Source organism: Blastocystis hominis (assembly GCF_000151665.1).
Source record: "Blastocystis hominis, Singapore isolate B (sub-type 7) whole genome shotgun sequence assembly, scaffold_25".
Classification (NCBI taxonomy): domain Eukaryota; class Bigyra; order Opalinata; family Blastocystidae; genus Blastocystis; species Blastocystis hominis.
Genome location: NW_013171833.1, coordinates 56106 through 82448, shown reverse-complemented (window position 1 = coordinate 82448; position 26343 = coordinate 56106). Strand labels below are relative to the sequence as shown.

Sequence of the window (26343 nt, the reverse complement as noted above, 5' to 3'; positions counted from 1 at the left end):
TCGCTTTCAGCGCTGCTTCTGAGCAGCTGGGACCGATCCGAGCGAGGAGGTAGCTGATGCGAAAAACAGCCTCGGAGTGGCAATCGGAGAGAAGTTTGGAGGGACCGCGGATCTGGGAGTGAGGCGAGGCAGAGAGAGGAGGACAATGCTAATTACACGAAATAAAATATCATCTGGAATGGACGGACGTCTGTAAATGCTGTCATATATACTGGTGAGATAGCGTTTTGCTTCCTAGCGCTGAGACGCAGGCCTTAAAACGAACATTGCATATTGGCTGCTTCTTACACTGGGCGGCGCATGTATACACCCACACTAAAACGTCGAGATCATTGTTGCTCCAAAATAAAATTGTTTGCAGGTGATTGTCATCAGGAGGAAAACCTATGGATCTGAATGCCTACTCGCTCAACGCCCCATGCTGTGCTCACCTGAATTACCCAGGCCTCTGATTGATGACGTCGTGGAAAGAGTGTGCGGAATACGCCCATCAAATACTCCTACGCATGACCAGGGAAACCAGAGAACAAAATACCTTCATCCGGTTCACCGTATCGGTAGGAACACTCGGATCAATAATAGCTTCGATTAAGCAACTAATAATACATATGTAGGCGTCCTCCGGAGACTTCATAGTGTACTACAAATTAGCAGGGCCATATCGCATCTACCCTGGTCAACTTATCCGTTATGTCCTGACTGCCATCAAATAACTTATTGATAACAAGTTTGATCTCTTGAAGCAGTTGTATATTGCTATCCATCGATTTTTTAGGAACTGCCATGATCCAGGTCCACCAAATTCCCGCGGGAGATCTCTTTTCAAATCGGAAAAGATAACGATCCGCCGCGCCGCGAGGCTCGTTTTGCCAACAAACACTCCTTATAGAACAATCCATTCGATTTAACCACACGGCTTACAGCTTGGCCAATTCCGCAACCACATCCGCTCCACGCGGGAGAGCATCAAAGAACGCCTTCCGCGCCTTCACCAGCTCCACAGTGGCCTGGACTTCCTCCTCCGAGACGGGGGCCTTGAGATGGACCATGGCGAAGGACTGCAGGGTTCCGAGATCGTGAGTGAACGCGGTCTTCTTCTGCTTGCGCTCTCTTCGGTCCTTCTTCTTCTTCTTCGGCTCCTCCGCGTACAGCACCTCCTCCTCGCGCTTCAGCAGCGTCATGCCCTCGGGCACCTGGAACGCCGGCTTCGCCGCGGCGGGCGTCGCCGTGGTCTTGGTCTGCAGGCCCTTCAGGTAGACCAGCAGGTCGTCGCACACCGCCATTTCCTTCTCGAACGGGTGGCGCTTCAGCATCTCCTCCTCCTCCTTGCGCTGCTGCTCCAGCTCCGCGGCCTCGCGCTGCTTGCGCTCCAGCACCGAGCGCGCCACGCGCATGCGGCGGTTCTTCGAGGAGAACTCGTTGTACTGGCGTCTCTGCTCGAAGTACGCGTTGCGAACCTCACGCTTCTCTTGGCGCTTCGCGTCGATCTTCGCCTGCAGCTCCTTCCACTCGTCGTTGATCTTCTGGTAGGGGTCTTCGCGCTCCTTCTTCTCCTCCTCGCCTTCCTTCTTCTCCTCCTTCTTCTCCTTCTTCGCGCCCAGCTTCTCGTACACAGCGTTCAGCTTGCCCTTCAGCTCGTCCATCGACGTCTGCAGCAGCTTCAGCTCCTCCTCCACCACCTTGCGGCGAGCCAGCAGCGGCTCCACCGTCTTCGCCTGACGAAGCTGGTCCTACGCGTCACTCCGCACCGCACCGCAGCTCCTACTCTCCATCCCTTGATCTTCGTGTTCAGCTCGCGCTCCTGCTTGATCGACATCGACTCCGTCTCGATCTTCTCCTCCGCCTCCATAATCTTCGCCTCCAGCTCGCCGGACTGAACGTGAGGGAGGTTGCTGATCTGCTCGCGGATCTGCGACAGCTCGCTGCGCAGAGCGGAGGCCTTGCTCTTACCCGTCTAGGCGTCACTGCAGATACTCTAGAATACGCTGAACTCGGCAGTGAGCTCGTTCCGTCTTTCCAGAAGAGCCTTGCGGGCGGCCATATCCTCCATACGAGCAGCCTATTCGTGAAGCGACCTGAGCACTCTCACTCTCTCAATTCTGAAGCCCTCAGAAATCATCTGTCTCTCAATCTTGAGTTCCTCCATGCGCGCAAAGCAACCAGAAATTTCCTTGTCGATAGCCTCACACTTGTCGTTCATAGCCTTCTCGTTCGGCTGACTCACTCTTTCGAGCGGGGTTTCCACATACTTCGTCAACTCTTCGATAGTCATTGTGTCAAAGTCCTCGCGAGGAGCAGGGGCAGGGGTCTCGTTACTGGTAGGAGCAGCCTGAGTTTCAACGTTCTTTACTTCTTCAGCCATATTCTACCACGAAATGAGAATTTTGTTCAATGTCTCGCTTTCACATAGTACCTACGCTTACGAGCACGTACTAATACAGTACTTCTTAGTATTATTGTTTATCATGCAGCATGTCAAATATTGGGACGGAACTCACTTTTATATGCCCTAACTTTTGGTCCATATTTTCTATTCATTATTAATCGATGGTAAGTACCTGATTCGACTTGTGAGTACCCCAAATACTGCCTGCCCAGTGGCCTCACTGAAGTAGGAATCAATAGGGGTAATAGAATGGTTTTGTGTTGTCTTGTCAGTGCTGTCTGTCACTCGTTTGACTTCAAGGAACCAATACTTATCGCTCTGTAGATTGCTTTAATCGTCGTTTTGACAGTTTCCTGAGTTGCTTCTTCTGTATCTCCTACATGGTTTTATGGGGAAAATTGATGTGGTTGTGATTTGGTTTTTAGGATGGTCAGAAATGAGAGAATTATCGAGTTTGGTTGTTGTGTGTTTAGAGGTCTGGATCGTTCGTTTTCATAGGGAGTTTATGGGTGCAGTGCGTTTTTCTTTTTAGAATAAGACTGGTATTGGTTTACACTGGAAAGGTTCATTAAACGAGGTTAAGGAAAATTGTTTTTGAAAAATAGAACAGTGAAATTGTATGGCATGAATAGAATAGTTGCCTTGTGTTGTATTAGGTGATTAGCGTGTAATGAGAGAGAGAAAGGAAGGTTGTTATGCCTGAGGTTTTTTTTCTCGTTCCTTGGGCGTGCTAGTGATTTTAGAGTTTAGTTATTGAGTATGATGACGTTGTTGTGGTGTGTTATCCCAACTATGCAGTATAGGTTGTTATCAATAAATGTGTTGGTCCTTTGTAGTGAGGAATATAGTGGGTGTACATTTACTAGAGGCTTAATATTTCTTCTTGTCATACCACATTCTCTCAATTTTATGGAACAAATTGGAAATCGTTGATTACTGTAAGGCAGAGAATAGATTGAGATATACATTGTTGTACCTTTGTTCAGACTAGTTATTCAAAGGAATAGATCCATTTCGAAGTGTTACTCAACAAATACACAATGTAGTACAAAATAAAGGTGGTTTGCATTAATATTATTATTGAAACTACTTTAACAAACACTTGCCTCTTTGAAAAGATGTAAGAACATACAAATAGGTTGTAATTACACATTCTTGTCAAGGGAGATACTTAAAGCCACCATACCATGTATTTCTGGAAATACAACATAACAATCTCCAATTTTTTGAATTCCAAAAATCAGAGATACTGCTTTTTTCTCAATCTAGCCTGTTTTTATCTACGGTTTTGTAGCCAATCGGTTTGAATAACGAAGAAATGGATATTGACAAGCAGATTATTGATGAATTTGAGGAGAAGGTTGTAAACCACCCAGAAGTAAGTTCTGATAATTGGGTTCAATGGTCAGGGATTTGTAAAAGGGGATGAGGAGGTCCAAAAGACAATTAAGGCCGTCATGAAAGTGTTGTTTGATTTAGGTAGAAATAGGACTGGAATTGTTATGAATAGCCAAGAAACTGGAAATGAACCAGTTCGGAGAGCTTCCAGAGTTGTATGTGGATGGATTCGATGGGGAAGGAATATGGGAGCAAATTAGAATGAGGGTAGTGTAGTTTTGGGGTTGAATAATTGTTAGCAAGAGCCATTAATGAATGCTTACAAGAAGATGGTGGAGAGTTTAGAAACTGTGGAATTAGATACAAGTAGTGGTGAAGAAGAAGAAGAAGAAGAAGAAGAAGGGAAAGAAGAAGGGGAGATGGAAGAAGAGGAAGGAGAAGGTGATATGGAGGAGGAAACGGAAGAAAGCAAGGAAGAAGAAGAAGAAGAAGAAGAAGAAGAAGAAGAAGATATTGATACTGAAAAGGAAGGAGAAGAGGAAGAAGATGATGGTGATGGTGATGAGGAAGTTGATTCTCATATGGAAGAAAGCGATGTGGAACAACCTCTAGACGACAAAACTCTGTGGGAGCAAATGCAAAAGTTTGGCGACTTTGAAGAGGAAATGCTCGAGAAAGAGAGGGAAGGCGGCAATGAAGAAGAAGAAGACGAGGACGAGGACGGCATCGATATGATGGCTCCTCTCAGTGGTATTCTTGATTTTTCTTTTTAATCTAATCCATTAGAACAAGAAGATAATGAAGAAGAAGAAGATGATGATGATGAGGAGCAAAAGTGATCGTGTTCTCTCCCCTCCATCGTAGATCCCTCAAAAAGCAAATCGCCGAGATGGAATCCACGCTCGTCCAGCCGCGCAGCTGGGAGCTCCAAGGCGAAACCACCGCCTCCTCCCGCAAAGAAAACGAACTCCTCGAAGTCGACCTGGACGTCGACCGCGTGGGCGTTTCAGCCCCCGTTTCTACGGTTGAGAGCACGCTCTCGCTGGAAGAGCTCATCAAAGTGCTTGTCCGCTTCCCTTCTCACGTAGAAACGAATCCTCGACCAGGCCTTCGACGATCCCGTTCGCAAAGCCGCGCCTCGCGAAACCGCCGCGAAGCCGCTTGCGGAAGTGTCGACGGAGAAGAGCGAGAAAGGCCTGGCGGAGATCTACGAGGACGAGTTCATGAAGCAGATGCACAACGTGGACAAGAAGAAAGACGAGCTGGACGCCAAGAAACGCGAGCTGGACGTGCTGTTCCGTCGCATCTGCGTGGCGCTGGATCGTCTCTGCAACGCTGATTTCACGCCCGCAGCGGCCGTCAAGACGCTCAGCGTGACGAGCTCCGCTCCCGCACTGGCGATGGAGGAGGCGCTGCCGATGAGCGTGAGCAGCGAGTCGCAGAAGGCCCCCGAGGAGATCTACAGCAGCGATGTGCGCGTGCTGAAGGGGAGCAGCGAGAAGGCGAAGGAGGAGAGAGAGCGAGAGAGACGCGTAGGAGAGACGAGAAGAATGCATGGTAGACGAAGAAGGCGCAGAAGAGAGCGAGGAAGGCGCAGGAGGAGAACGAACTGCGCGAACGCGCGGCGTACGATGAGAAGGCGAAGCGAATTTTGGAGAATCGCAAGGTTCAGCAGTCGCTGGAGGTAGATTGATTGGGAAGGAGGCGAGGAGTAGGCGAAGAACGTCAAGAAGGGAGTGGTGGTGTCGAAGGGAGACGACTTCAAGTCGACAGCGTTCTTCAGGAAGTTGCAGGAGGAAGCGACGATGGCGGTGGATGACATCAAGTCCAAGATGATCGAAACGAAGAAGAAGGTGGGTGGAGAGTCTGCTAGTTATAAATTATAAATTATAATTGGTTCCGTTCTTTTATATGGGCTGTTTGTTTGAAATGGCATTTGCCCGAATTCTTTATTTCACTGCTAGGTTTGCTTATTCGATCCTTTTTCTACTTCAGTGTAAATGGAGGAAGAAATCATCAAAGAAATCGTAAACGACGAAACAATGCACTGCGCTGCCTGCAATATCACCCTTTATAATGAATCTGTGTGGGAAGTACATAAGAAAGGAAAAAAGTGAGTCCAGAATTGGAGAATAAGTCATAGACACTTAAAACTGTTAAAGCACGCAATTGAAGAGCGAAAACTCCAGAAGAGTTCTGGAAAAGCCCCTGTAAGTGTTTCTACAAATACGGACGACTCGGTGAAAGGTAGTTTTAAACACATTCGATCATTTTAGAGAGTGGACCCATGGGAATGAAGGAGGACGATCCGATCATGGCTTTTATTTCAGGTATGGAGGACATGAAGCCCCAGTTAAGTGAGAAGGCAAGAAAGAAGCAGGAAAAGAGACGAAAGAAGCAGCAAGAGCAAGATGAGAAGAACAAGCTGGTAATTGAGACACAGAACCGCGAACGAGAGGAAGAAACCGAAGCAATCAATCGCCAGGTTGCCTCTCTGAACCGCCACGTAAAGTACGTAGCGGCCGATGGTAACTGCATGTACCACTCGATCGCCCAGCAGCTCGCTTTGGAGGACTCGAAAATGAAATCGCCCATCGCCTATCGTGTTATTCGCAAGAAAGCAGCCGATTCTTTGAGAGAACATAAAGACGAATTCGCGTTCTTTTTAGACGAAGGGGTCGACTTTGATGAGTACTGCAGAAAGGTGGAAACGTCGAACGGTTTGGATGCGAGAGAGAAGTGATGAGTAGAATGGGGAGGCCAACTTGAGCTCCGTGCATTATCGCTATCTTTGCAACGGCCGATTCGTATTTATAGTGCAGATGCACCTGTAATTGTAATGGGGGAGGACATGCCTGTAGGAGTGTGTGCGTGTGTTCATGGGTGTAGGGATCTCCGCTGTTTTTATCCTATCACAAGAAGTATTTGTCTCTGGGAAATCATTACAATACGTTAATTCCGTTGTAGTTTGTTTGTTTGAAAACTGGTGAAATGGTGTGAGTGTTGGAAGTTGGTTTGTGAAGGTCAGAAAAGAAGAAATGGGAGAGTATAATGAAGTGGATGACAGGTGATAAAATGTGGATTATTTGTTGTTGATTACAAATGGTTGATAGAACGATGGTGATTGGGTGGCTTTCGTTCTTTCGAATGATAATTGATGGAAAGGTAGCTAAGAAAGTGATCAAGTGATTGATTGACTTGGTCCAACTCTCAACGCTCAACATATTAGGGATTTATGTTCTATAATTCCATTTATCCGTTCTCTTTGGGTTTATTCTTTCCAATCGATTGTGGATGAGATACCTGGAAGTGAGGAACACTTCGATATTAATCCCAATATTCAGAGAGTTCTATTGTTAACATTTGTATTTTATTCTATTTAGTATATTATCAGCAGTGCACATATATCAAATCATAACAACGAATCCCAATTACATCTAATTCCATTATCAATGTTGTTGTTTTTATCAACTGTAAACAAAAAATGAACAACCAATCACTTGATTTACTTGATTACCTCAATTCAATCGTTTGGCATTTCGTGATTTGTCATGCGTAAGGTTTATTTCTTTAGAATATTAAAACTTGTTTGATTATTTCTGTTTGGACACTTCATTATTCAACTTTTTAGCATTCTTAACATCGATAACATGAAAGATTGGCACATGCTAGCTAAAGATACCTGGATTGTGATGACGGAAAGAGTCCATCGATAATAAGATCTTACATCGATGACCAAAGAATGATTGATAAGGGGATTGGAACAAACAAAGAAACATAGTATGTATTGAACATATAATGATCATTGAATAGATGAAGTGTGTAAATCTAGTGATGGAATTACTGATCGATGCTAACAAGATCAGCGAGAATGGAAGAAACATCTATGAATCAAATCAAATCAATCAAACTATACTCGAAATTGATTTCGATCGAACATATTCGAATGAACGACCCCACTTATTACCAGGTAGCTTGACATTTTGAAGATTTGGAATATCTAAATACTATCAATATTCAATATGCAGAAACACTTTCCAGTGTCACTAAATGAGGATTCTTGAAACTATATTCTACAGAAGTTATTGATGTTAGATTTGGAAGATCTACAAAACAAATCATAACAAATCAATTCATTTTTACTTCGAAGTGTCAATGAACTTGAAGAATCCATTTTTCCAATTAGTGCCCATTCACCGAATTGAATGGATTGTAATGATGGAAGATCTATATCAATCATTTCATTCGAATTCATTCAATACTTTCAATTATTGTTGATAAGGAACCAAGGAATGCAAAATCACCTAATGTAATGGATTGTAGATTTGGAAGATCTATGCATCATTCATATTCAACATCACATCATTTCTTACCTCGAATTACAAATGAACTAGAAACGAAATTCCATGAACCACTTCCAATTGTTCCAATTTGAATGGATTGTAATTGTGGACAATTCTTCAATTCAAGGTCTCCTCCAAAATCACTGAAACTATAATCACCAATTTGAATGGATTCCAATGATTCACAATCCAATATGTGCAATGACTTCGATTGGTTGTTTGCCATCTTGTAGTCCCAGTTTGATGTTTTTTTCTGAGTAAATGAATTGCTTCCGATTTTGATAGTTTTCAATCGATTCAATCCATCGATTTGGAATGTTTGCACTGATTCAAAACAGTCATCGCCGATTTCGATAGATCGTAGCCACTTGAATCGATTCAGATCCAATGCATTCAAATCGTTACAGCAATTCGATGAAATCGTCAAATCGGTCACTTGCAAACTCACATCGGTCCATTTTGTAGATCCAGTGACGCTGAATCGAAGAGGAGCAGGTTCTTCGCGTTTTGGAGCAGGTTTTGGAGCAGGTTTTGGAATCGGAGCAGGAGTAGGAGCATAAGTAGGAGCAGGAGCAGGAGCAGGAGCAGGAGCAGGAGCAGGAACAGGAACCTGAGCTGGTTTAGCATCAAGCATGAGCTTTCGAACAGGTATTATTTGGTAATCGAACTTCCCACCAATTAGATCCACTCCTCTCACTTCCTTTCCATCTTTCCATTCACATTCTCGAGTTGCCATTCCAGTCTTTCTATCAATCAGACATCCTTTCCCTTCACGAATAAATCGTTCATTATCTTCATCATAGCGAAATCCACCCACATAGATCGGAATTCGTTTCGTTGGATCCAAACTACCTGCTCCGTTTCGCTTCAATTCGGTCATCGTATCTCCATTGAAACATCGAATCACTTCTTTCAATACTCCTTTGCTCCACATCCCTTCCACAGCCACACTTCCGCTTTCTTCATCGTATTCGATGCCCCAGCCTTCTTTCATTCGTCTTTCGTTGTACCCTCCGTGATACAGCAAATGTCCCGTTCTGGCTGACCAGATTTCCATTCGAAGCCCTTTCTTGTGGTAAACAAAACGTTTGTTATTCATTTGCTCCAAAATATACTCGAATCGCTGACTGAAATCGGCTCGACCATTCTTGTATCGAATAAACTCCTCCGATTTCTTCCCATTCTCGTCCTCCTTCCATTCTTGTTTCAATACGTTATTTTCAAACAGATACACATCACCAGTTTCTGAGCGTAATAGAAATTCGTTCTTGTGCTTTCCCTGGAATCGCTGAACAGTGCATTTGATTCCACCCTTGACCAGGGTTTCAGGGTCGCCGAGCGTCACATATCTGTCAAGTAAATACTCAGTGAAGCAAATTTCAGTTAAACAAGCTATTCATTAACATAGAAGATAACACAATGCCTTCACTGCTCATGTTAATAAATCTTGATTAAAAAACAAAAGAATCATAAAAAACAATCGATTATAAGGACGACTTACATAAATATCGAAATGATATTCGGATGTTATTGTTGATATTGAACAGCCTCTAAATCCTCCATAAAATAGAAAAGAGCGGGAGATTATCAATTCTTTTCTTGTTTTGTACTTTTCGACTCTCTCTATCTGTTATCGGGGTTAATTTATTGTAGTTTTCTCTTTCTGGAGTAATTTGCTTTTTTGGTGTTCTGTAAGTCATATTCCATTATACTTGCAATCTATATCTACTTATATCTATTGCTACGCACTCAAATGCAAAAGATGACCATTATCATATTATCATCACTTGATAGTGTGTATTCATTATTCATTCGATTTTCCGATTTAAAAAAACATTCTCATTACTAACAATGATTCTGCTTTTCCCTCATTCAATCACTTTTCATTGTTATGATATAGTCAGCATTAGTGTATCGTTTGAACTTTGATTCATTTGATTTGATATAATTTGCTAAATTTACGTCTTTTGAACCATTTCGTTTAGCTTTGACCTTATGATTTATTTACAATCCCACTACCATACTTTTGAAATAACGAAATAATACGAATGCGGGCTATTTGATCAACTCACCATACGAAAACAAATGCAGGCAAGCAAGCAAGCAAGCACCCCAATTCGGCTCAGAGCAATATCAACAATCGTTTTTACTCCCTTCCTCATCCCATTTCTCTTGAATAATACAATGCAAGCAGAATTCTACTCTATCTCCAAATAACCTATTCACTAAACCATTGTAGTTTCCACATATAATACCAATTCAATATTGTACAAAGTAGCTTTTCCCAACCCAAAACGCTCATTTTTGTATTCTTCTCTCACTCCTTTTTTCTCATACAATGGAAAAATCGCTCTTCTCTATAGAAGATGCGTGGATACAAAAGGCAGAGTATGGATATCCATTTTCTAGAGAAGAACTTCATCAATTATGTTCCAAAGTTAGAAATAGCAGAGTTGTTCATTTCTTTAGGTATCTGAAATATTAAAGAAGGAAAGCAATGTGCTTAGGATCCATATGCCTTGTACAATATGTGGCGACATTCATGGTCAGTTTACAGATTTAATCGAACTGTTTCGTGTCAACGGGATAGTTCCCAGTGTAAACTATGTATTTCTAGGTGACTACGTGGATCGTGGCTATTACTCGGTAGTCTATGAGGTTTCAATATCAATATTAGATCGAGACAATTGTGCTTCTATTTTCCTTAAAGATCCGCTATCCTGAACGAATCTTCCTTCTCCGAGGAAATCACGAAAGCCGTTTTCTATCACATTCGTAGCCTTTCTTTACCCTTGCTACAAAGGTTCGGCTTTTATCAGCAGTGCATGAGGTACTACAATGATGAGAGTGTGTGGAATGATTTTATGGCAACCTGCGATTGCCTCCCTCTCTGTGCTATTATTAACGATAAAATCTTCGCAGTTCACGCAGGAATTAGTCCTTCTCTCCACCACATCGATGAGATCAACTCGCTGAATCGCTTCCAAGAAATCCCTTTGATATCCTTTCTCCCTGCCACAGCCTTTTTCCTTGATTCGTCACGAAGGTCTTTTCTGCGACTTGCTTTGGTCTGATCCCTCAACGCTCAAGGGGTGGAACCCTTCTTCGCGAGGCATTAGTCAGACGTATGGGCAGGACGTTTCAGAGCAGTTTCTGCTGGATAATCAGCTGAAATGCATAGTTCGTGGACACGAGTTGGTCATGGAGGTAGAATTGGTAGCCCCGTTCAACAGCAGGGCTATAAACAGCTTCACAAAAACAAGGTGGTGACGGTCTTCTCCGCTCCAAACTATTGTTACTATGTGGGGAACAAGGGCGCCTATGCAGAGGCCGACGAGTTGGGATATCTTTCTTTGTGAGACTCATGCTGCATCGTTCATGTGTAGTTATCAGTTTGACTGCGCTCCAACGCAATAATGGTGTTTGTTCACAAACAATCAACAGAATGTCACAAACTGCTTGAACCATGATCGCTATTCCTTACCACCATCACTCATCCTCACTATTCGGAACGCTCGAATCGCAGAACACCCAAGAGAATCGCGGCGGAATCACCTCTGCCGAGTTTATGTAATAGTACCCCGAATCAACGGATCGTCGCAGCACCCACGAGCTCTGCCCATCCTTCAACTACATGCCATACGACCTCCGTTTCTACCTGCCGAAAGATCATACAGCCGTTTTCGCATCGGAACACGGGCATATTGCAGAACATGCTGGTTGTGGAGACGTACAATCCCTGCACCGACAGATCGCTCTGGCTGATCACATAGAAGCCAGAGGGGTGCGCAGTCGAGGTTCGAACTGCAGTGAATGGGCAGGTTTGCTCCTACTGAAGCTCCGCGAGTGCAGCGAAATCTGCACGATAATATCCTGAACGAGCTTCTTCACGTCGTCGTCCCACTGCTTCGGACCCACCACTGACATCACGTTGATGAACAGCGCTGTGACGGAGTGGCAGATCTGCTCGGGGTGGAATCCAGTGCCCATCAGATATTGGACTAGACTCGAAGAACGATCAAGCCTCTACGATTCGATTTGAATTCGTCCAGACCATGAAACACATTCCCAGAATACATCAGCACAACGGAGTTCATCATTCGGAGCGGAAAGGGAACGTTCACTACCCGATAGTCTACCTCGCTCGCTTCCTACGCGTCGAGTTTAGATTGCGCGTTATCATGCTCGATTCATTCGTGTCGTACGAAGCAGCTACACATTACGCGAGGAATTCAACAAGAACGCGACACTTTTGGCTACACATTAACCCATCTCCACGACCCAACCGCCTCCTCTTTCTTCGTTTCTTGAGCCTGCGGAGTGCTCTTCGACGCCTCTGCCGGCTTGAGTCTGTTGTAGAGAAACGACATATCATCTCGAGAGAGTTGGTTGATCACATCGATCAGCTCGATAAAGCTGGATCGCTCTCTTGTCTACACAGAAACAGCGCATCCGAATCGGTACTGTGAGGAGGATGTCCTTCGAACACGCAAAATGCAGCACATCGAAGCCATTGGTTCCTGGAAGCATTTCAATTTTACAGGGTAATAGATTCTGCGCTCCGGAAGGCTCCATGCCATAGGAGACGTTTGTTCCGTTGTACCAGAATAGCGCAACTCCGAAAGGAATAAGACCAAATTCTAAGAATAACAAAATATGATCGAAAAGACTATCAGCATAGCGCAAAAGAGGAGCCGAAACACGCATAATTCGAATAAGTCTACGGATCTTAATCTCAATGTGCAAAGCAAACTTTTCGGTAAAACTCTGAGTATTTGTCAAACCAAAACGAATGAGAAAAGTTCCCTCGAAGAATACACTATCATTCTGGACTTCTTTCATGGCTTCCCTTTCGATGTTGCCACTCTCTGTTGTGGAGAAATACCGTTCAAAGTAAATGACCAGATTTTTGTTCAAATACCTAAAGATAAGCGAAGTGTTAGTAGATACCTTTGGATCAATCCGACAACTTCATTTGGATCCAATCCCACACAGAGTCGACCATTAACTTTAAGAATACGATCTCCTCGACGAACACCATAAAACGCGGTTTGCAATGTGGCCTGCTCTACAATAATATATTTTCCATCCATATTAATCGTAATTCCAAGTTCTCCTAGACGTCAGCGTCAAAATCGACTCCCACCCGAATTATTCGGGTATTCCACAGAGAAATGAATTGAAGTGAGCATAGTAAACTCTAGATAGAATGATAGTCTGAAAAATAGATTATTAGATATACGTTTTCACAGATTTTTTTGTGTTAAATGACAACAAACATTTCAAAAGTTACAGCGCAAACGGATTTGCATGAATCGTTATACTCTCGATAATAATATCTCGCTTGGGACGATATTTCTCATTTACCTCAACGGCCTCCATCGCCTGCAGAGTGTCCATTCCATAAATCACCTTTCCTATGATTGTGTCAACATTGTCAAGTTGGCTTTGCCTGTCGTAAATGATATAGAACTGGCTTTTGTTCGTATTCGGGTGCTTCTTCGCCATCGCTACCATGCCGCGACGATCAAACTAGAGAAATATCAAAGAAACAGTGACCTACTTTAATGCTTGGATGGAACTCGTCCTCCACCGGAATTCCGTTAATGCTTTCTCCTCCCTTGCCGGTTCCTAGTTACAAGAAGCGCAGAAACAAATACCTGTCGGATCTCCTCCCTGAATAATGAATCCTTTCATATTTCTTCGACTCAACCCACCCTCAGACAAACTACCTGTGGAACTTTGTGTTGTCGTAATATCCGCTTGCACAGAGAGCCAGGAAATTCTGCATATCATACTCTTCTTTTTACGATCAACCTGCGTGTTCTTAGGGATCAATTCGCAGAACAACTCAATCTTGAGATCTCCCAAGTTCGTGTGCATCGTGAGCGACTACACTCCTTACCCTTCCTCCTCCTCTCCGTACCATTTCGAAAGCTCCAACTCGTTTCCAACAAACACAGAAACTATCCTTATTTCACTTTCTTCTTCTTCTTCTTTAAATACTCTGCGGCTTCAATCCTTCTTCATACGGCTCCAACTCCGTCGTCGACGCATCCACCACTCTCCTCTCGTTAATCACGAACACATCCATGACCGTTCCCATCGCCGAGAAGTCCTGAATCGTCCTCACATGGCTCACATTGTCCGTGATCGTCACCGTCTCCACCAGCAGCGGCTTTCCCGTCCGAATATCCACCGCCGTCGTCATCAACAGATACGGAGACACTTCCACCGTCTCCACTTTGCACTCCGCGTACATGCCATCGCTCATCTCCACGCGCAGCTTCCCGTTCCCGATCGGCTTATACCGGATCGTTCGCACCGTCACCAGACCCGTCCGATCCACCGAATTCCGCGCCTCGACCCAGTATCCGCGGGGATTGAACCGGAGTTCGCAGGAGGTTATGGGAGAGGGGCTGGCGAGTTCCTGGGAGTCAGAAGAAGTCCAAGTGGAGGGTACCTCGGAGGGAACGACGCTCTCGCCGGACCATTTGCCTTCGAGGCGATGCATCACTTCGAAGATGAATCCGCCCACGACGGAGACGAACATGCTCTTGAACACGCGATTGGGGAACTCGTTGCTGTTGTAGAGAGGGTTGAAGGGGGTTGCGCGCTTCGGGACAATTGCGGACTTTTTATTCACTAGGAATGAGGATTGGATGAATAAACGTACTTTCATCGACATCGGGAACCATTACAGTGGGATATGTTTCCCATTCGTCGCCCTTGTCCCAGGTCTGGTCCCAGACACCGTAGACAGGATCGAATCCGGCATGGTGATAATCTCTAGAGGTGAGAAAATGCAATAAAACAAGCCTACTTATTCTTGAGCGCTTCATCGTGAATCAGTTGAGCCAATTCTCCGTAGTTCACTTTCGAAAACGAGTTGACGTTGGAGTACTGGTGGAAAACGGTGCTGTCTTCATGAAGATCATTCTCCATCACCGTTGTGTTGTCCAGCAGCTCATTACCATTGTACTGCAATACGATATAGTCCGGGTGTTCGCAGAGTCCGGTGTCGATATACTTTTGTTTTACCATTGCGATCAGATCCGTTCGTTTGACGTGGATCCGGATATCCTTCATGCCATTGATTGTGCCATCCGAGTTGATACATTTTATATGGATATCAAAGGACTGAGGAGTGACTTCTGGGGTCGATGGCTTTTCTTCGCTGGTCGGCGAAGTCTCCGTATGAGTATCGATAGGTGTTTCAGTCTCCATGAAAAAATCAAAAATTTGAAAAGCGCTAAAAATCCTTTTCCAGAACTTTCCGTTTTTCTGGAACTTTTTTCGATTTTCCTCTTCTCTTTTTTGAATCAGCGTGAATCGACGTGTAGTACTGTGTGGTACTGTGTAGCACTTTGTAGCAGCGAATAGCAATAGAGATCAACGACTATCAAGCACCGACGAGTATCCACACGAATCAACGTGGTTCCACCCTCAACAACGCATGTCAAACCAAACAGCCACATCGCAACATTACAATACAGAACGCGTCAAGGCAAAAAAGCAACTTAGAGACGAATCTGGTAATCTCCGGACCGCGTCATATATCGGACCCACTTGACGGTCTGGTAGGAGCTCTTCTCATACACCTTCAAGAATCGGACATGGAGTCCGGACGCAGTGAAGGACGGCACGGCAAAGATGATATTGATGGGGGGCTTGGACCAGACCTTCTCCGTGGTCATCTTCAGCATCTTCACCTCCGCGGCGAACGTGACCTCCTGGCCTCCGGTGAGCTTTCGCAGCGTCCAGTCGATGGTCTGGTCCTTGGCGTTGTAGGCGGCGGTGCCGAAGGCGGCCTTGGGCATCACGTTGGCGGTGTTTGGCGGGACGGGGAGCTTGATATCCACGTTCTGCGCCGAGACCTGCTTGCTGAAGTTGGCGATCACCTTCACGTTGATCTTCAGCGTGGTCCCGCTGATCTCCTCGTACACCGGCAGGATGCGGAACGGCAGGTTGATGTTCTCCGTCACGCGGTACTTCATCAGCTCGAACTCTCCGTCGGGCGGAATGAACGTGATCGTGCGGTCCTGGTCGAACCGGCCCAGCCGCACGCACCGGTGGAACGAGCAGTCGTCGATCTCCACGCCCGCGCCCTTCCCGCGCCGCTGCCCCTTCGCCTTCTTCTCGTTCGAGATCAGCAGCTTGTCGTTCAGGCCGAAGCGGCACTCGGGCATGCCCGTCAGGTACGCCTTCATCACGATCTTGCCCACCACTTCGCTGTGCAGCACCGCGCCCGTCTGCGAGATCAGCAGGTTCACGCTCTCCAGCGTGTCGATGAAGATCTCGTTCTTGCGGTACGTGATGCCCTCGCGACGCCTACCCTCAACGCCATCCCCCTTCTCTACCAATCGATCGCTCCCGTCACCTGCGAGGTAATGCTGCTCGCGTCCTCCTCCACAGCGTCGTTCGCCTTCCCCAGACGAATCAGCTGCTTCATCAGGTCGATCGCGCAGTTCTGCGGGTATCCGTAGTCCAGCACTTCTGCATGTTACGCAAAGAGGGAAGATCAACCATCGAAGATTTCGTACACCACAGAGAACTTCTCACGAAGGTCGTCCTGCATGTTAGATCCGCGCTTCTGCATCGCCTACAGCCTTGTAATCCACGCCGAAGTAGCTCTTGAACATCTTCACGAGATGGAAAAGGAAGTGGAAAATCATGCCTGCCAGTCATCCCGATCCACCGCGTCCTTACCGGGAGAAGCGTTCTTCTTCGTTACAGCGACAATGTAGTGGTCACTGTTACGGACATAGATGAAGGTCGTTCCGTCAATGTACGTAATAGGAGGATTGCTTCCAGTATCCTTCTTTGCAATAACGTTTGTTCGGAAAGCATCGGCACTCTCTTTTGTCACGTCACTTCTATCCACTCAAAGAAGGATACTGCAAAATACCGATAATAACGAGACACGATGTTCTTTCCCTTTGCATCAATCAACAACAACGCGCTGATCATCTTATATCTATGTCTATTTAGGATAAGATTAAATGTTCAAAAGATTGCAAACAAATCACACGATCTACCTTTTTTCAAGCAATAATGCTTGTATCAATGAAACCCAGGGGGTCCAAATGAATAAAGATTGTCGTGGGAAATGAGATGAATGATTTTGCACCCCCACCCATTTAGCGAAAATCAGGATTTTCTCAATAAACATTGTTAAGGAATAGATATGCTATATGAATTGTGAATAGAGTTGTATAGTAGCGGTGATTGATAGAATATTGATTGATTGTGAGAGAAAGTCATCATAATGGAATTGTATATGTATCGAATGAAAGGGATGAGTGTAATAAAGAAATAGGATACAATAGAATCAAAAGTCGAAATTGAGTCGTTTTTTTGTCAACCCTATTTTTCTCAATATCGAGGGAATGGAAGCATCACAAACGCTGGAACTGGAGCGATCGATTCGAATTGCGATAGTTCCGCTTGGGAACACGCATGATAACGTAACAGCGGCAGTTCAACATTGCCTTTCTCTAACTGAGTAATAAACGTGATGATCCATAATATCCAGAGTTGTGAAATTGTAGAGTAGTCTAGAATTTGAGATTTACTCAACTGGTAACAAATGGAGAAAAATGAATCGAAATGAATGTATTGCACAAAATAATAAGATGAATGAATACAAAATCGATCATATACCTTGTCGGAGGACTAAAGGGCTGAAGTCGATTTTAGATTGCTTCTTTGTAAGTCCTTGGAATAATCTACATAATGAGTTTGTTTATTGCCTCCAGTTTTCCTATCTTTAAATTACAAATCAATCAAATATCACTTTTTCTACTGTTATTTGTATTCGTATTGCTAATCTCTCTAACATATTATATTGGATACTCAATATCTTATATAAGAAAGCATTGAGTGTAAATATTATTGTGCATAAATCGATAGAAAATTGTCAGTTATTCTAACTATAAGGAAGCAAATGTCTTGTGATTTTGTCGAATTGTATGTATGCAATAAATAGATATGCTTATTAGCATGAATACTGTTTATAATAGATTAGACAATTACATAGAAACATCTAGTATTGACGAATCCAAACAAGAGCTACTTGAAAAATACTTCTTTTCAACAAACCTAAATGACCAATCCAATACCATATCTTCATTATTTGGAATATCTAAATACTATCAGTATTCAATATTTATAAATACTTTCCAATGTCCCTACACAAGGATATTAGAAACTCAAACGTAGAGAAGTTAGCGGTGTTAGATTTGGAAGATCTAATCATTCAAATATTCAATATCGTATTATTTCTTACCTAGAATCACAAATGAACTACTGAAGAAATTGTTTGAATTACTCCCAATTGTCCCAATTTGAATGGATTGTAATTGTGGTAGATTCTTCAATTCAAAGTCTCCAAAAAATACACTGAAACTATATTGTCCAATTTGAATGGATTCCAATGATTCACAATTCAATATGAGGAATGATTTCGATTTATCTATTTCCCAATTATACTTATTCTGAGGAAATGAATTCTTACTTATTTTTAAACTTTATAACTGATTCAATCCATCGATTTTTAATGTTTGCGCTGACCCAAAGCAATCATTGCCAATTACAATCGTTTGTAAGAATGGCTTTTTTATAAGGTTTAAATTAGCCATTCTGCTAAATTTCCTTGTTTGGACCACAAATGATTTTTGAAATATCCAATAAAAGGGATAACATATGTGTTGCTTACAAGACAAGATATACAAAACACTACCAATAGTATCCCAAAACATTCACTGACACTATATAGTCGATGTCGTTGATATTTCCACATAATGTAATAATCTTTACTGTACAAAAATATCTATCCTTTTTTGGAACATATTTCTCCATAAGGATACTTGCTGCATCATTCAAATGATAACCCAGACATTTTCTATTATTACTATTGTTACAACGTAGCCAACGAATAAGTACTAACAATACAAATACTACTAACAGAGATATAGCTATTACAGGTTGTATTACATAACTCAAAATACATCTAATATCAAAGATTATTGCCATTTATACATTAGTTCCTATAATTACGGGAGTTGTGTATCCCAATATCCATTGTTGTTTTCTATTTGTAACACCATTTCTGTATTTAGCCCCTTCACATGGCGTAATCCATTTTATAATATCCCTTAACTATCCCTTTCTTTCCACCATTTCCTATTTTTTCACCCTCTTCATATCTTGGAAATCCAGTTCATCATTATCTAAGTAACCTCCTTTATAAACTCTTTCGTCATTTTTGTATTCCGTCATACTTCCACCACTGAATTGCTTCAATATTTTCGTTTCCTTCCCTTTCTTCCATAACCTAACACTCCTTATCTGCCCACAGTTGTAAAAGTAACTGATCTTATGATAATCACTGGAATCATTTTTTGGAAATTATCGAAACAATTTACCATTATATTATATTCTTTCCAATATCCTTTTCTCATTTCTTCACATAACACCACATTTAATATTGGCCTTTCGAATAGTATCCATCAGATACCAATTTTCTGTTTTGGTCATATTCCTTTCCTCTTCCTTTTCGATATCCATTTACAAAATATCCTTCGAAGTATAAATAACTATAATCACAAATAGTACAAGGTCCCGTGGCAATTCTATCCACAAAAGTCAACGATGCAATCAAGACACCCAAATCTGTACAAATGCTTGACTAACCATCCATTTTTTGTATTTTTTAAGGGTTATACTAATGACACAACCTTCATGAGGTTTTCCTACTTCTATATTAACTTTTCCATTAGTTTTTGCTAATGATTTTACTGGAAACTACTCATTCACATTGTATTCCGACCAATCATCTCCTGTGTTCTCTCTCTCTTTATTATTGCTCCTACAGGAACTAGTTCAATATCTATACTTAATGTTGCCTTGAATTGTCTTACTTCTATTTGAAGTATTTTTGTTGTCCATTGTTATTTGTCTGTCAAAATTGGTGTTTGATGTTATTCGCGTCTCTGTTCTTGCATTTGGTTATGTATCTACTGATCAAGTATTTTAATCCATATTAATCCATAATATCATTTCACTTGCCAAGTGTGATAGATGTATGATGACTTTGACACATTTCTTCAATTTTGCCTAATTTCTCATATTACAGTTTATTAATCTTATGATAAATGTTGTCAATTTGTAGTGATGAGACAGATATCAAGAATTCTAAATTTATAAGTCCTAGTCTATTCACAAACGAAACGATATTCAATTAGCTGCAAGCAAAAGGACTTTGAGTTGATTTAACTATATGATCATTCTAGTTCACTAATTCTGTATAATACCAAAAGTATACTTCATTATCTACTCAAAAATAACCATAATATCAGAATTCATGCACATTACATAATCCCTCTATCATTCTTTGATTCATAAAAGATACAAATACTTTTCTTATACTCGGTCATAAACACAAATCTATTATTAAAAATAATGAGGTAGGAGTTGCCCGATTTTTGCAATTCCATTTGTTCAGATTGGAAATGTTGTATGTCAAATCAAAAAAAGTTTTAAAATGAGTTTTATTCTTGGTGCAGCTGCATATGCTTTAGGATTTGGTTCCCCTGGTATCGCCGCCGGTTCTACGGCGGCGTCATTGATGAGTGCTGCTTGGACATCTGGAATTGGAGTTGGGGCAATATCAGCCCTTCAAAGTGCTGGAGCTACATTTGCTGCTACAGCAGCTGGAATGGCGCTCTAATCAGGTGATATTCTGATGATACCTGAGATTCTACTATCTATCAAACCTTCTGTTTTTTGTTTGTTGTAGACAATAGAAGATACTTGTGTGACCGTTCTATTCATATTGAACCTTATATCAGGGTACCTACGCTATTGCAATTCTCATTTGAAGGAATGAGAAATGTGAAGTATTGGGTAAAAAAGCATCAGGTATTACACCTATAAACTCTTTCATCCCTCACAAAGTATTTATATACAAGACCACTATTATCATAACCACAAAAAGTATAAATAGGATGATTGCGTGGCACTGAAAGGTCGACGTCACAGCCCTCGAACTCGCGCTGCAGCTCTGCAATCAGAGCTTCGAACAGACCAAAGCAACAGCAACAGCAACAGCAACAGCAACAGCAGAAGCGACTTCACTCAACAAACCAGCGAGTTCGACGACAACCAACAAAGCAATCAGCGAAAACGAAATGATTATTCTGCAAGTGAACGGCGTGGAGAAAGACGCGTCGATCAATCTCGCAATGGAACTCACGCGAACGCTGAAGCAAGGAAAGATGAGTATTAGTGAAGCATTTCGAAACGTGTTTGTTTTCTGGAGCAGCGGGTTTGGCAAGAAATCGGGCTTTTTGCCGCTGTCCGAGCTCCTGTCCTTCCAATCGCTCAAAGACAAATTCCTTATTCCCGACAGCGAGCGAAAACGCTTCGTGGAAATGGCGATCAAAAGTCCGCAGGGAGAAACCATGAAGTTCTCCATGCAAGGACCCATGCGAAAGTACCAGGCGAAAGTGGGAGCCACACTGAAGTTGATGTATGAAGTGGTGGCTCGCATCGAAGGCGTGAATTCGATTCACCAGATGTAAGGAATGGCTGATGAGCTGAATGATAGATTTGTGTGTGGCTTGAATGACAAGCAGAAGATGGTGGTGTGGGATGAGGGTGAGCCAAGCCCGATTCAGGATGTGGCAGTGACGAATTCGTTGTCTGTAGGGAATAAGAATGGGAATGAAGGGTAGATGCCGATTTCTGCACAGAACAAGTTGCATGTGATCGAGTTGACCAAATTATCGAAAGGGTGTGTGTTTGTATATGACTGTGTGTACAATACTCGACTGAAGACAAGCTGTTGGTCTGGAAGAGCAGCGTTTATTTTGTTTGAAGAATACGATTGTTTGTTGCGATAACGTGAATCGTTTACCCACTTTCAGTGCATCTCTAGCAAAGTCGTTTTCCTTCCTCCCCCATTTCCTCCCTCCATTCCTATTCGTCTCCATGCTCTCTTTCCACAATCCAAAACACAATTCATCCAAGTATAATATAATAGTCCGCGGAATCTTTGAAATTCTTGCGGGTTTTTGGCAAGCAGTTTCCTTCCTTTATTTTGATTCTGAAGATGTGTGGAATTATCTGCTATTTCACAAACCCCGACTGTAATATTCATGTTGCCGGACCGATTAACACCGCTTTGACGATGTTACAACATCGTGGCCAAGGTCCGTTTTCCTAGCAAAATCTGAAGTGTAGATGCTTGCGGAATTACAACGTGTGACGGAGAACAGGTTATTACGGTCAAGGATAACGGTTTGGTTTCCGAGTTGTTTATTCTGCTTGCTAATAAATGTAGAGTCTTCAACCAAAATAATCTAACCAAGCTGCGTGGTTATTATGGTTTGGGTCACGTTCGCTATCCCACTGCTGGTTCCCCGGACAGTAACGAGGCCCAGCCCTTCTACACCAACTACCCGTACGTTTTCAAATTGAATCTCACGCAGGTACGGCATTTCCCTTGCCCACAACGGCAATCTCATCAACTGCGACGATCTCCGTGCGAAACTGCTCTGCAACCTCCGCTGCATCAACACCACGAGCGTAGCTCTTTCCTCTCCCCCTCTCTCGCAGGACAGCGAGCTCCTTCTGAACATGTTCGCCGATGAATTGGAGCATCGCATCGACCGCTCCTCCGCTGCCTCCGGACAGATCCCCAAGCCCTCCGTCTCCACGCTCTTCGACGCCGTCCACGCCACGATGGCGCAAGTCCTCGGCGGCTACGCGGTCGTGGTGCTGATCAAAGGCGTCGGCATGCTGATTTTCCGCGATCCCCACGGGATTCGGTACGCTTCCAATCGAATTCTCACTCCAGCCCGCTCTGCTTCGGCGTGAAACGCGACGACGCGGGCCGCATCGTGGAATTCGCGGCGGCTTCGGAGAGCATCGCGCTGGAAGCGATCGGAATCGACCGAGAACGCGACGTTGCCGCGGGCGAAGCGCTGTTCATCGACATGGAGATGCGTCTGCACTCGCACATCGACGCTCTGGCGCAGACCCACTCGCCGTGCATCTTCGAATACGTCTATCTGGCGCGTCCGGACAGCGTGATGGACAACATCTCGGTCTACGAAGCGCGCGTGCAGATGGGAATCCGCCTCGCCGAGCGGCTGCGAACGCTCCGCGTCCGCCAACACGACCAAACTCTGGACGTTCTGGAGCCTGCAGAGGCCGGGTACGACGCGACGCTGCCTCCGCTGGAGCAGATCATCGACTGCGTGATGGCGGTGCCGGACACGTCGCGCCACACCGCGATTTCGGTAGGGTTCCGCGGGGATTTCGATGCAGGTGGCGACGAGTCTGGGGAAGCGGTACATCGAAGGACTGTCGAAGAACCGGTACGTGGCGCGCACGTTCATCATGCCCGCGCAGCAGATGCGGCAGAAGAACATCCGCATCAAGCACAACCCCATCCATGTATTCCAAAAAAAGCCCCGATTTTTGTCTAGGACGCGGTGAAGGGACTGTCGGTGCTGGTGGTGGACGACTCGATCGTGCGAGGCAACACGACGATGATGCTGGTGGAGGCGATTCGTCGCGCGGGAGCGAAGCACGTGTTTGTAGCGTCGGCTGCGCCGCCGATTCGGTTCTGCAACGTGTACGGGATCGATATGCCGACGCGACGCGAGTTAATCGCGTTTAACAAGACCGAGAAGGAGGTGGCCGCCGCGATCGGAGCGGATTTCGTGCTGTATCAGAGCTTGGAGGACTTGAAGCGGGCGTGTCGCGATGCGGCGCTGTGTAGAAGCGAGGAAAAAGCGGTGATGAGTAGATGGACCGGCGCCCGAGGCGTTCGAGTGCTCGTGCTTTGATGGGGACTATGTGGGGCAGGAGGGGGAGAGTGAGGTGTAGGTGACGGGAGGCGTCGATCAGAGCTATTTTGATAAGCTGGAAGCGATGAGAGATGATGCGGTGAAGCAGAAGAAGTTGTAATCGCGGAATGGGGAGAAGGTGTGTTTGAAGGACACGTAGATTGGATTAGGATGTCATTTACGGGGTGTTTGTTGAAAACGCAGAAAATGTCTACTGCGCACAAACCTACGTGGACTCCGGCTGCTGGACGAGGAACGGGGAATGGGGCGATTTCCTCTTCCGGATATCTGACGGGAGGTGGGAGATGGGCGAGGTCGCTCAAGTGTAGGCAGTTTGAGTATGCACTTCTCGGCAAAGGATCTTCCCGGACATTTGAAGTTGAAAATGAGGTAGGTTTGCTGTTTTTCGAAAATTGACCCACAGAGAAGTGATTCCCGAGGTCAAACCGCCTCAAGACATCAAGCCAAAAGAAAGTAGAATAACGTTAGATTCAAAATCGTGTAGAAGAAGAAGATGAGGTGAAAAAAGAGCTTCCCGTAGTTTTACAAAAACCCGAGCCAAAAGTGAACGATGATTTTGGTGATTTTGACGATTCTGACGAGAGCGACAGCGAGGAATCATCTTCCGAATCAGACTCGTTTGAATGCTTTAGTGTTCTTTCCAAATCATAGAGAAGACGATACTGCCTTGCTGATGAAAGAATTAGAGCGCGTAAAGAAAGAGAAGGAATTGGCCAAGCAGAAAGAAGTGATTTTGATTTGTTGGATGAACGATAGGAAGAAGAAAAGGCGCAGATGGAGGCGGCTCTCAATCGCGAGGAGATGATTCACTCGAACCCGTTGCTATTTAATACGGGAGATACGTTAAAGCGAAGGTTTTGAATTGGAATGGGAATGAGTTGAAGATGGGACGATGACGTGGTGTTCCGAAATCAAGGAAAGACCGAGAAACGGCCAAAGCGGTTTATAAACGACACGATCCGAAATGATTTCCATGTAAACTTCATGAATACAGTTTTTCGACAATGAAGTGTTTGTTTTGATTCCAACGTGGTGCAAAGTGCTGAACATGCTCTGTTGAGAGGAATGGGGTTTGTTCCATGTCTCTTCATGCGATTCGGCTCATTGTTTGCATTCTTTTTGGTTTCTTGTTTTCCTCCAAGTTTTATATACTCTCACCTTTCCACACCCTTCATCCCTCTCATTTTCAAACAAACAAACAAACAAACAATGATACGCAAAGATACAAATCCTTCACTCCATCGAATGCTGTCGAGCACACGCAGCATGCATCGCCACGCCGTCCGGGAACAACGTAAACACGGAATCACCGAGCACTCGATTACAAACCGGACAGAACGTAACCGGCGTGTTCTCGAACGACGAATTGCGCAAACTCATATACTCCTCGCTCACGTCAAATCTCCGCACCGCCGCCAACTGCCTCAGCATCAGCGAGCTTCGCCTGTTCTCCTCCAATTTCGTCATCACCACTTCAATGCTCTCGATTAACTACCGTCCACTCGACTCCCTTCGCTTACATCGTTCAAAGGAACGTCGTCTGGGAGAAGCCGCAGCACTTCCACGATGTTCACATGGCTACTTCGAATCGAATTCCACGAAACTCACTCGGAATGATCGGTCAACACGCCGATGGCGAGCTTCAAACTCTCGTTCCGCGATAAAATCGAGGATTCGGGCGGAAACAAGTAGCTAATCAATGAATGAATGACTCAACGCCCAAACGTTTTGAGTAAATGAATGAAAATATTCTCGTTTCGATTCGAATTCCACACTTTCTGGCAGTACGCCTCCGCCATGTTTTTATTCCCCAATCGATGCGCAATGATTTCCAATGCCGCCAAATCTTCGCCCAGCTTCGATAGAATGATCTACCAACAAAAATCGGCCAATCAGATTACGGCTTTTTCCTCCAAAAACGAATCCGCGGGGAACGAGCGCAGCAATTCCGCCGCGTCGTACGAATTCGACAATTCCAGAAACTCCAGCAATTCCGTCTTGCTGCGGAATAGTATTTCGTTGCGCTGATGAAGCAACGTCTGCAGTCCCGATTCCGCAACGCCCAGATCGGCTCCTATTTCCGCGGTTATCTGCTGTTCTTGCAAGGACTGGATTTTTTCTGCATGTGATTCGAATCGAATTCGACGACGTTGCAACATTTCCACGTTTTCTTGGAGACTGGAGATGCTGCTCATGTACAGCAGGACGAGTTTCGTGTGGAAAAACGCCTCGGTATTGTTCTTCGACCAAATCAAATTCCGCAGAAACGTGATTTCGAGCGCGTTTTGCTCCCAGGGATGCTGCAGCGTTGCGTCTTTCATCGACAGCGCGTGCAGCTGCTCCAGAATGGCTTCGTTCGGAATGGGCTCGCCGCCATCGACCGGATCGTAGCCCGCGA

The 26343-nt window shown here is 44.4% G+C and overlaps 11 protein-coding genes; 5 read left to right on the top strand and 6 right to left on the bottom strand.

Moving 5' to 3' along the window:
* Positions 1 to 883: 883 nt before the first annotated feature.
* GSBLH_T00003109001 (uncharacterized protein) lies at positions 884 to 2200 on the bottom strand (the record flags this gene model as incomplete). XM_013041782.1 has 4 exons in its annotated part: positions 884 to 1730; positions 1766 to 1954; positions 1985 to 2059; positions 2090 to 2200. The coding sequence occupies 4 exons, from the start codon at positions 2198 to 2200 to the stop codon at positions 918 to 920; spliced, it is 1188 nt and encodes a 395-aa protein (XP_012897236.1). The 3' UTR covers positions 884 to 917.
* A 1466-nt stretch (positions 2201 to 3666) lies between these two features.
* On the top strand, positions 3667 to 5412 carry GSBLH_T00003108001 (uncharacterized protein; the record flags this gene model as incomplete). XM_013041781.1 has 6 exons in its annotated part: positions 3667 to 3764; positions 3796 to 3865; positions 3897 to 3991; positions 4024 to 4471; positions 4561 to 4784; positions 4813 to 5412. Exons 1-6 carry the CDS (start codon positions 3705 to 3707, stop codon positions 5410 to 5412), a joined length of 1497 nt encoding a protein of 498 aa, XP_012897235.1. The 5' UTR covers positions 3667 to 3704.
* Positions 5413 to 6011: 599 nt separating this feature from the next.
* Positions 6012 to 6691, top strand: GSBLH_T00003107001 (uncharacterized protein; the record flags this gene model as incomplete). The annotated part of the gene is made up of 3 exons (XM_013041780.1): positions 6012 to 6444; positions 6475 to 6581; positions 6614 to 6691. The coding sequence occupies 3 exons, from the start codon at positions 6012 to 6014 to the stop codon at positions 6689 to 6691; spliced, it is 618 nt and encodes a 205-aa protein (XP_012897234.1).
* Positions 6692 to 10581: 3890 nt separating this feature from the next.
* On the top strand, positions 10582 to 11426 carry GSBLH_T00003106001 (uncharacterized protein; the record flags this gene model as incomplete). The annotated part of the gene is made up of 5 exons (XM_013041779.1): positions 10582 to 10716; positions 10745 to 10842; positions 10871 to 11129; positions 11158 to 11274; positions 11304 to 11426. 5 exons carry the CDS (start codon positions 10582 to 10584, stop codon positions 11424 to 11426), a joined length of 732 nt encoding a protein of 243 aa, XP_012897233.1.
* A 1012-nt stretch (positions 11427 to 12438) lies between these two features.
* On the bottom strand, positions 12439 to 13285 carry GSBLH_T00003105001 (uncharacterized protein; the record flags this gene model as incomplete). XM_013041778.1 has 4 exons in its annotated part: positions 13018 to 13285; positions 12821 to 12988; positions 12738 to 12787; positions 12439 to 12707 (listed from the first exon to the last, which is right to left on the bottom strand). Exons 1-4 carry the CDS (start codon positions 13158 to 13160, stop codon positions 12439 to 12441), a joined length of 630 nt encoding a protein of 209 aa, XP_012897232.1. The 5' UTR covers positions 13161 to 13285.
* Positions 13286 to 13356: 71 nt separating this feature from the next.
* On the bottom strand, positions 13357 to 13950 carry GSBLH_T00003104001 (uncharacterized protein; the record flags this gene model as incomplete). Its single annotated transcript, XM_013041777.1, has 5 exons — positions 13357 to 13599; positions 13631 to 13698; positions 13728 to 13768; positions 13800 to 13852; positions 13885 to 13950. 5 exons carry the CDS (start codon positions 13948 to 13950, stop codon positions 13357 to 13359), a joined length of 471 nt encoding a protein of 156 aa, XP_012897231.1.
* An 81-nt stretch (positions 13951 to 14031) lies between these two features.
* GSBLH_T00003103001 (uncharacterized protein) lies at positions 14032 to 15292 on the bottom strand. XM_013041776.1 has 4 exons: positions 14891 to 15292; positions 14744 to 14856; positions 14531 to 14712; positions 14032 to 14497 (listed from the first exon to the last, which is right to left on the bottom strand). Exons 1-4 carry the CDS (start codon positions 15010 to 15012, stop codon positions 14066 to 14068), a joined length of 849 nt encoding a protein of 282 aa, XP_012897230.1. The 5' UTR covers positions 15013 to 15292; the 3' UTR covers positions 14032 to 14065.
* Positions 15293 to 15542: 250 nt separating this feature from the next.
* On the bottom strand, positions 15543 to 17056 carry GSBLH_T00003102001 (uncharacterized protein). XM_013041775.1 has 6 exons: positions 16976 to 17056; positions 16777 to 16943; positions 16674 to 16744; positions 16594 to 16639; positions 16428 to 16563; positions 15543 to 16398 (listed from the first exon to the last, which is right to left on the bottom strand). The coding sequence occupies exons 1-6, from the start codon at positions 17035 to 17037 to the stop codon at positions 15588 to 15590; spliced, it is 1293 nt and encodes a 430-aa protein (XP_012897229.1). The 5' UTR covers positions 17038 to 17056; the 3' UTR covers positions 15543 to 15587.
* Positions 17057 to 22180: 5124 nt separating this feature from the next.
* On the top strand, positions 22181 to 24106 carry GSBLH_T00003100001 (uncharacterized protein; the record flags this gene model as incomplete). XM_013041774.1 has 10 exons in its annotated part: positions 22181 to 22280; positions 22312 to 22381; positions 22412 to 22531; positions 22560 to 22656; positions 22687 to 22898; positions 22928 to 23372; positions 23401 to 23529; positions 23562 to 23853; positions 23885 to 23934; positions 23965 to 24106. 10 exons carry the CDS (start codon positions 22181 to 22183, stop codon positions 24043 to 24045), a joined length of 1596 nt encoding a protein of 531 aa, XP_012897228.1. The 3' UTR covers positions 24046 to 24106.
* A 25-nt stretch (positions 24107 to 24131) lies between these two features.
* GSBLH_T00003099001 (Cwf15/Cwc15 cell cycle control protein) lies at positions 24132 to 24953 on the top strand (the record flags this gene model as incomplete). Its single annotated transcript, XM_013041773.1, has 6 exons — positions 24132 to 24318; positions 24351 to 24398; positions 24430 to 24562; positions 24597 to 24672; positions 24702 to 24799; positions 24830 to 24953. 6 exons carry the CDS (start codon positions 24132 to 24134, stop codon positions 24951 to 24953), a joined length of 666 nt encoding a protein of 221 aa, XP_012897227.1.
* Positions 24954 to 25178: 225 nt separating this feature from the next.
* GSBLH_T00006578001 (uncharacterized protein) lies at positions 25179 to 26266 on the bottom strand (the record flags this gene model as incomplete). Its single annotated transcript, XM_013041772.1, has 5 exons — positions 25179 to 25436; positions 25466 to 25523; positions 25554 to 25637; positions 25671 to 25816; positions 25847 to 26266. The coding sequence occupies 5 exons, from the start codon at positions 26264 to 26266 to the stop codon at positions 25179 to 25181; spliced, it is 966 nt and encodes a 321-aa protein (XP_012897226.1).
* Between the last annotated feature and the right edge of the window lie 77 nt (positions 26267 to 26343).

Excerpts from the sequence above, each read along its gene's own strand:
- GSBLH_T00003103001 (XM_013041776.1), bottom strand. The coding sequence starts at position 15,012 with ATGGAGAATGATCTTCATGAAGACAGCACCGTTTTCCACCAGTACTCC. Across the intron at positions 14,713-14,743 it reads GGTTCCCGATGTCGATGAAA|TGAATAAAAAGTCCGCAATT; the intron begins GTACGTTTATTC and ends CCTCATTCCTAG. Across the intron at positions 14,498-14,530 it reads AGAGCGTCGTTCCCTCCGAG|GAACTCGCCAGCCCCTCTCC; the intron begins GTACCCTCCACT and ends TCTGACTCCCAG.
- GSBLH_T00003102001 (XM_013041775.1), bottom strand. The coding sequence starts at position 17,037 with ATGATCAGCGCGTTGTTGTTGATTGATGCAAAGGGAAAGAACATCGTG. Across the intron at positions 16,944-16,975 it reads ATCGTGTCTCGTTATTATCG|AAGTGACGTGACAAAAGAGA; the intron begins GTATTTTGCAGT and ends TTGAGTGGATAG. Across the intron at positions 16,745-16,776 it reads GAAGAAGAACGCTTCTCCCG|GCATGATTTTCCACTTCCTT; the intron begins GTAAGGACGCGG and ends GATGACTGGCAG.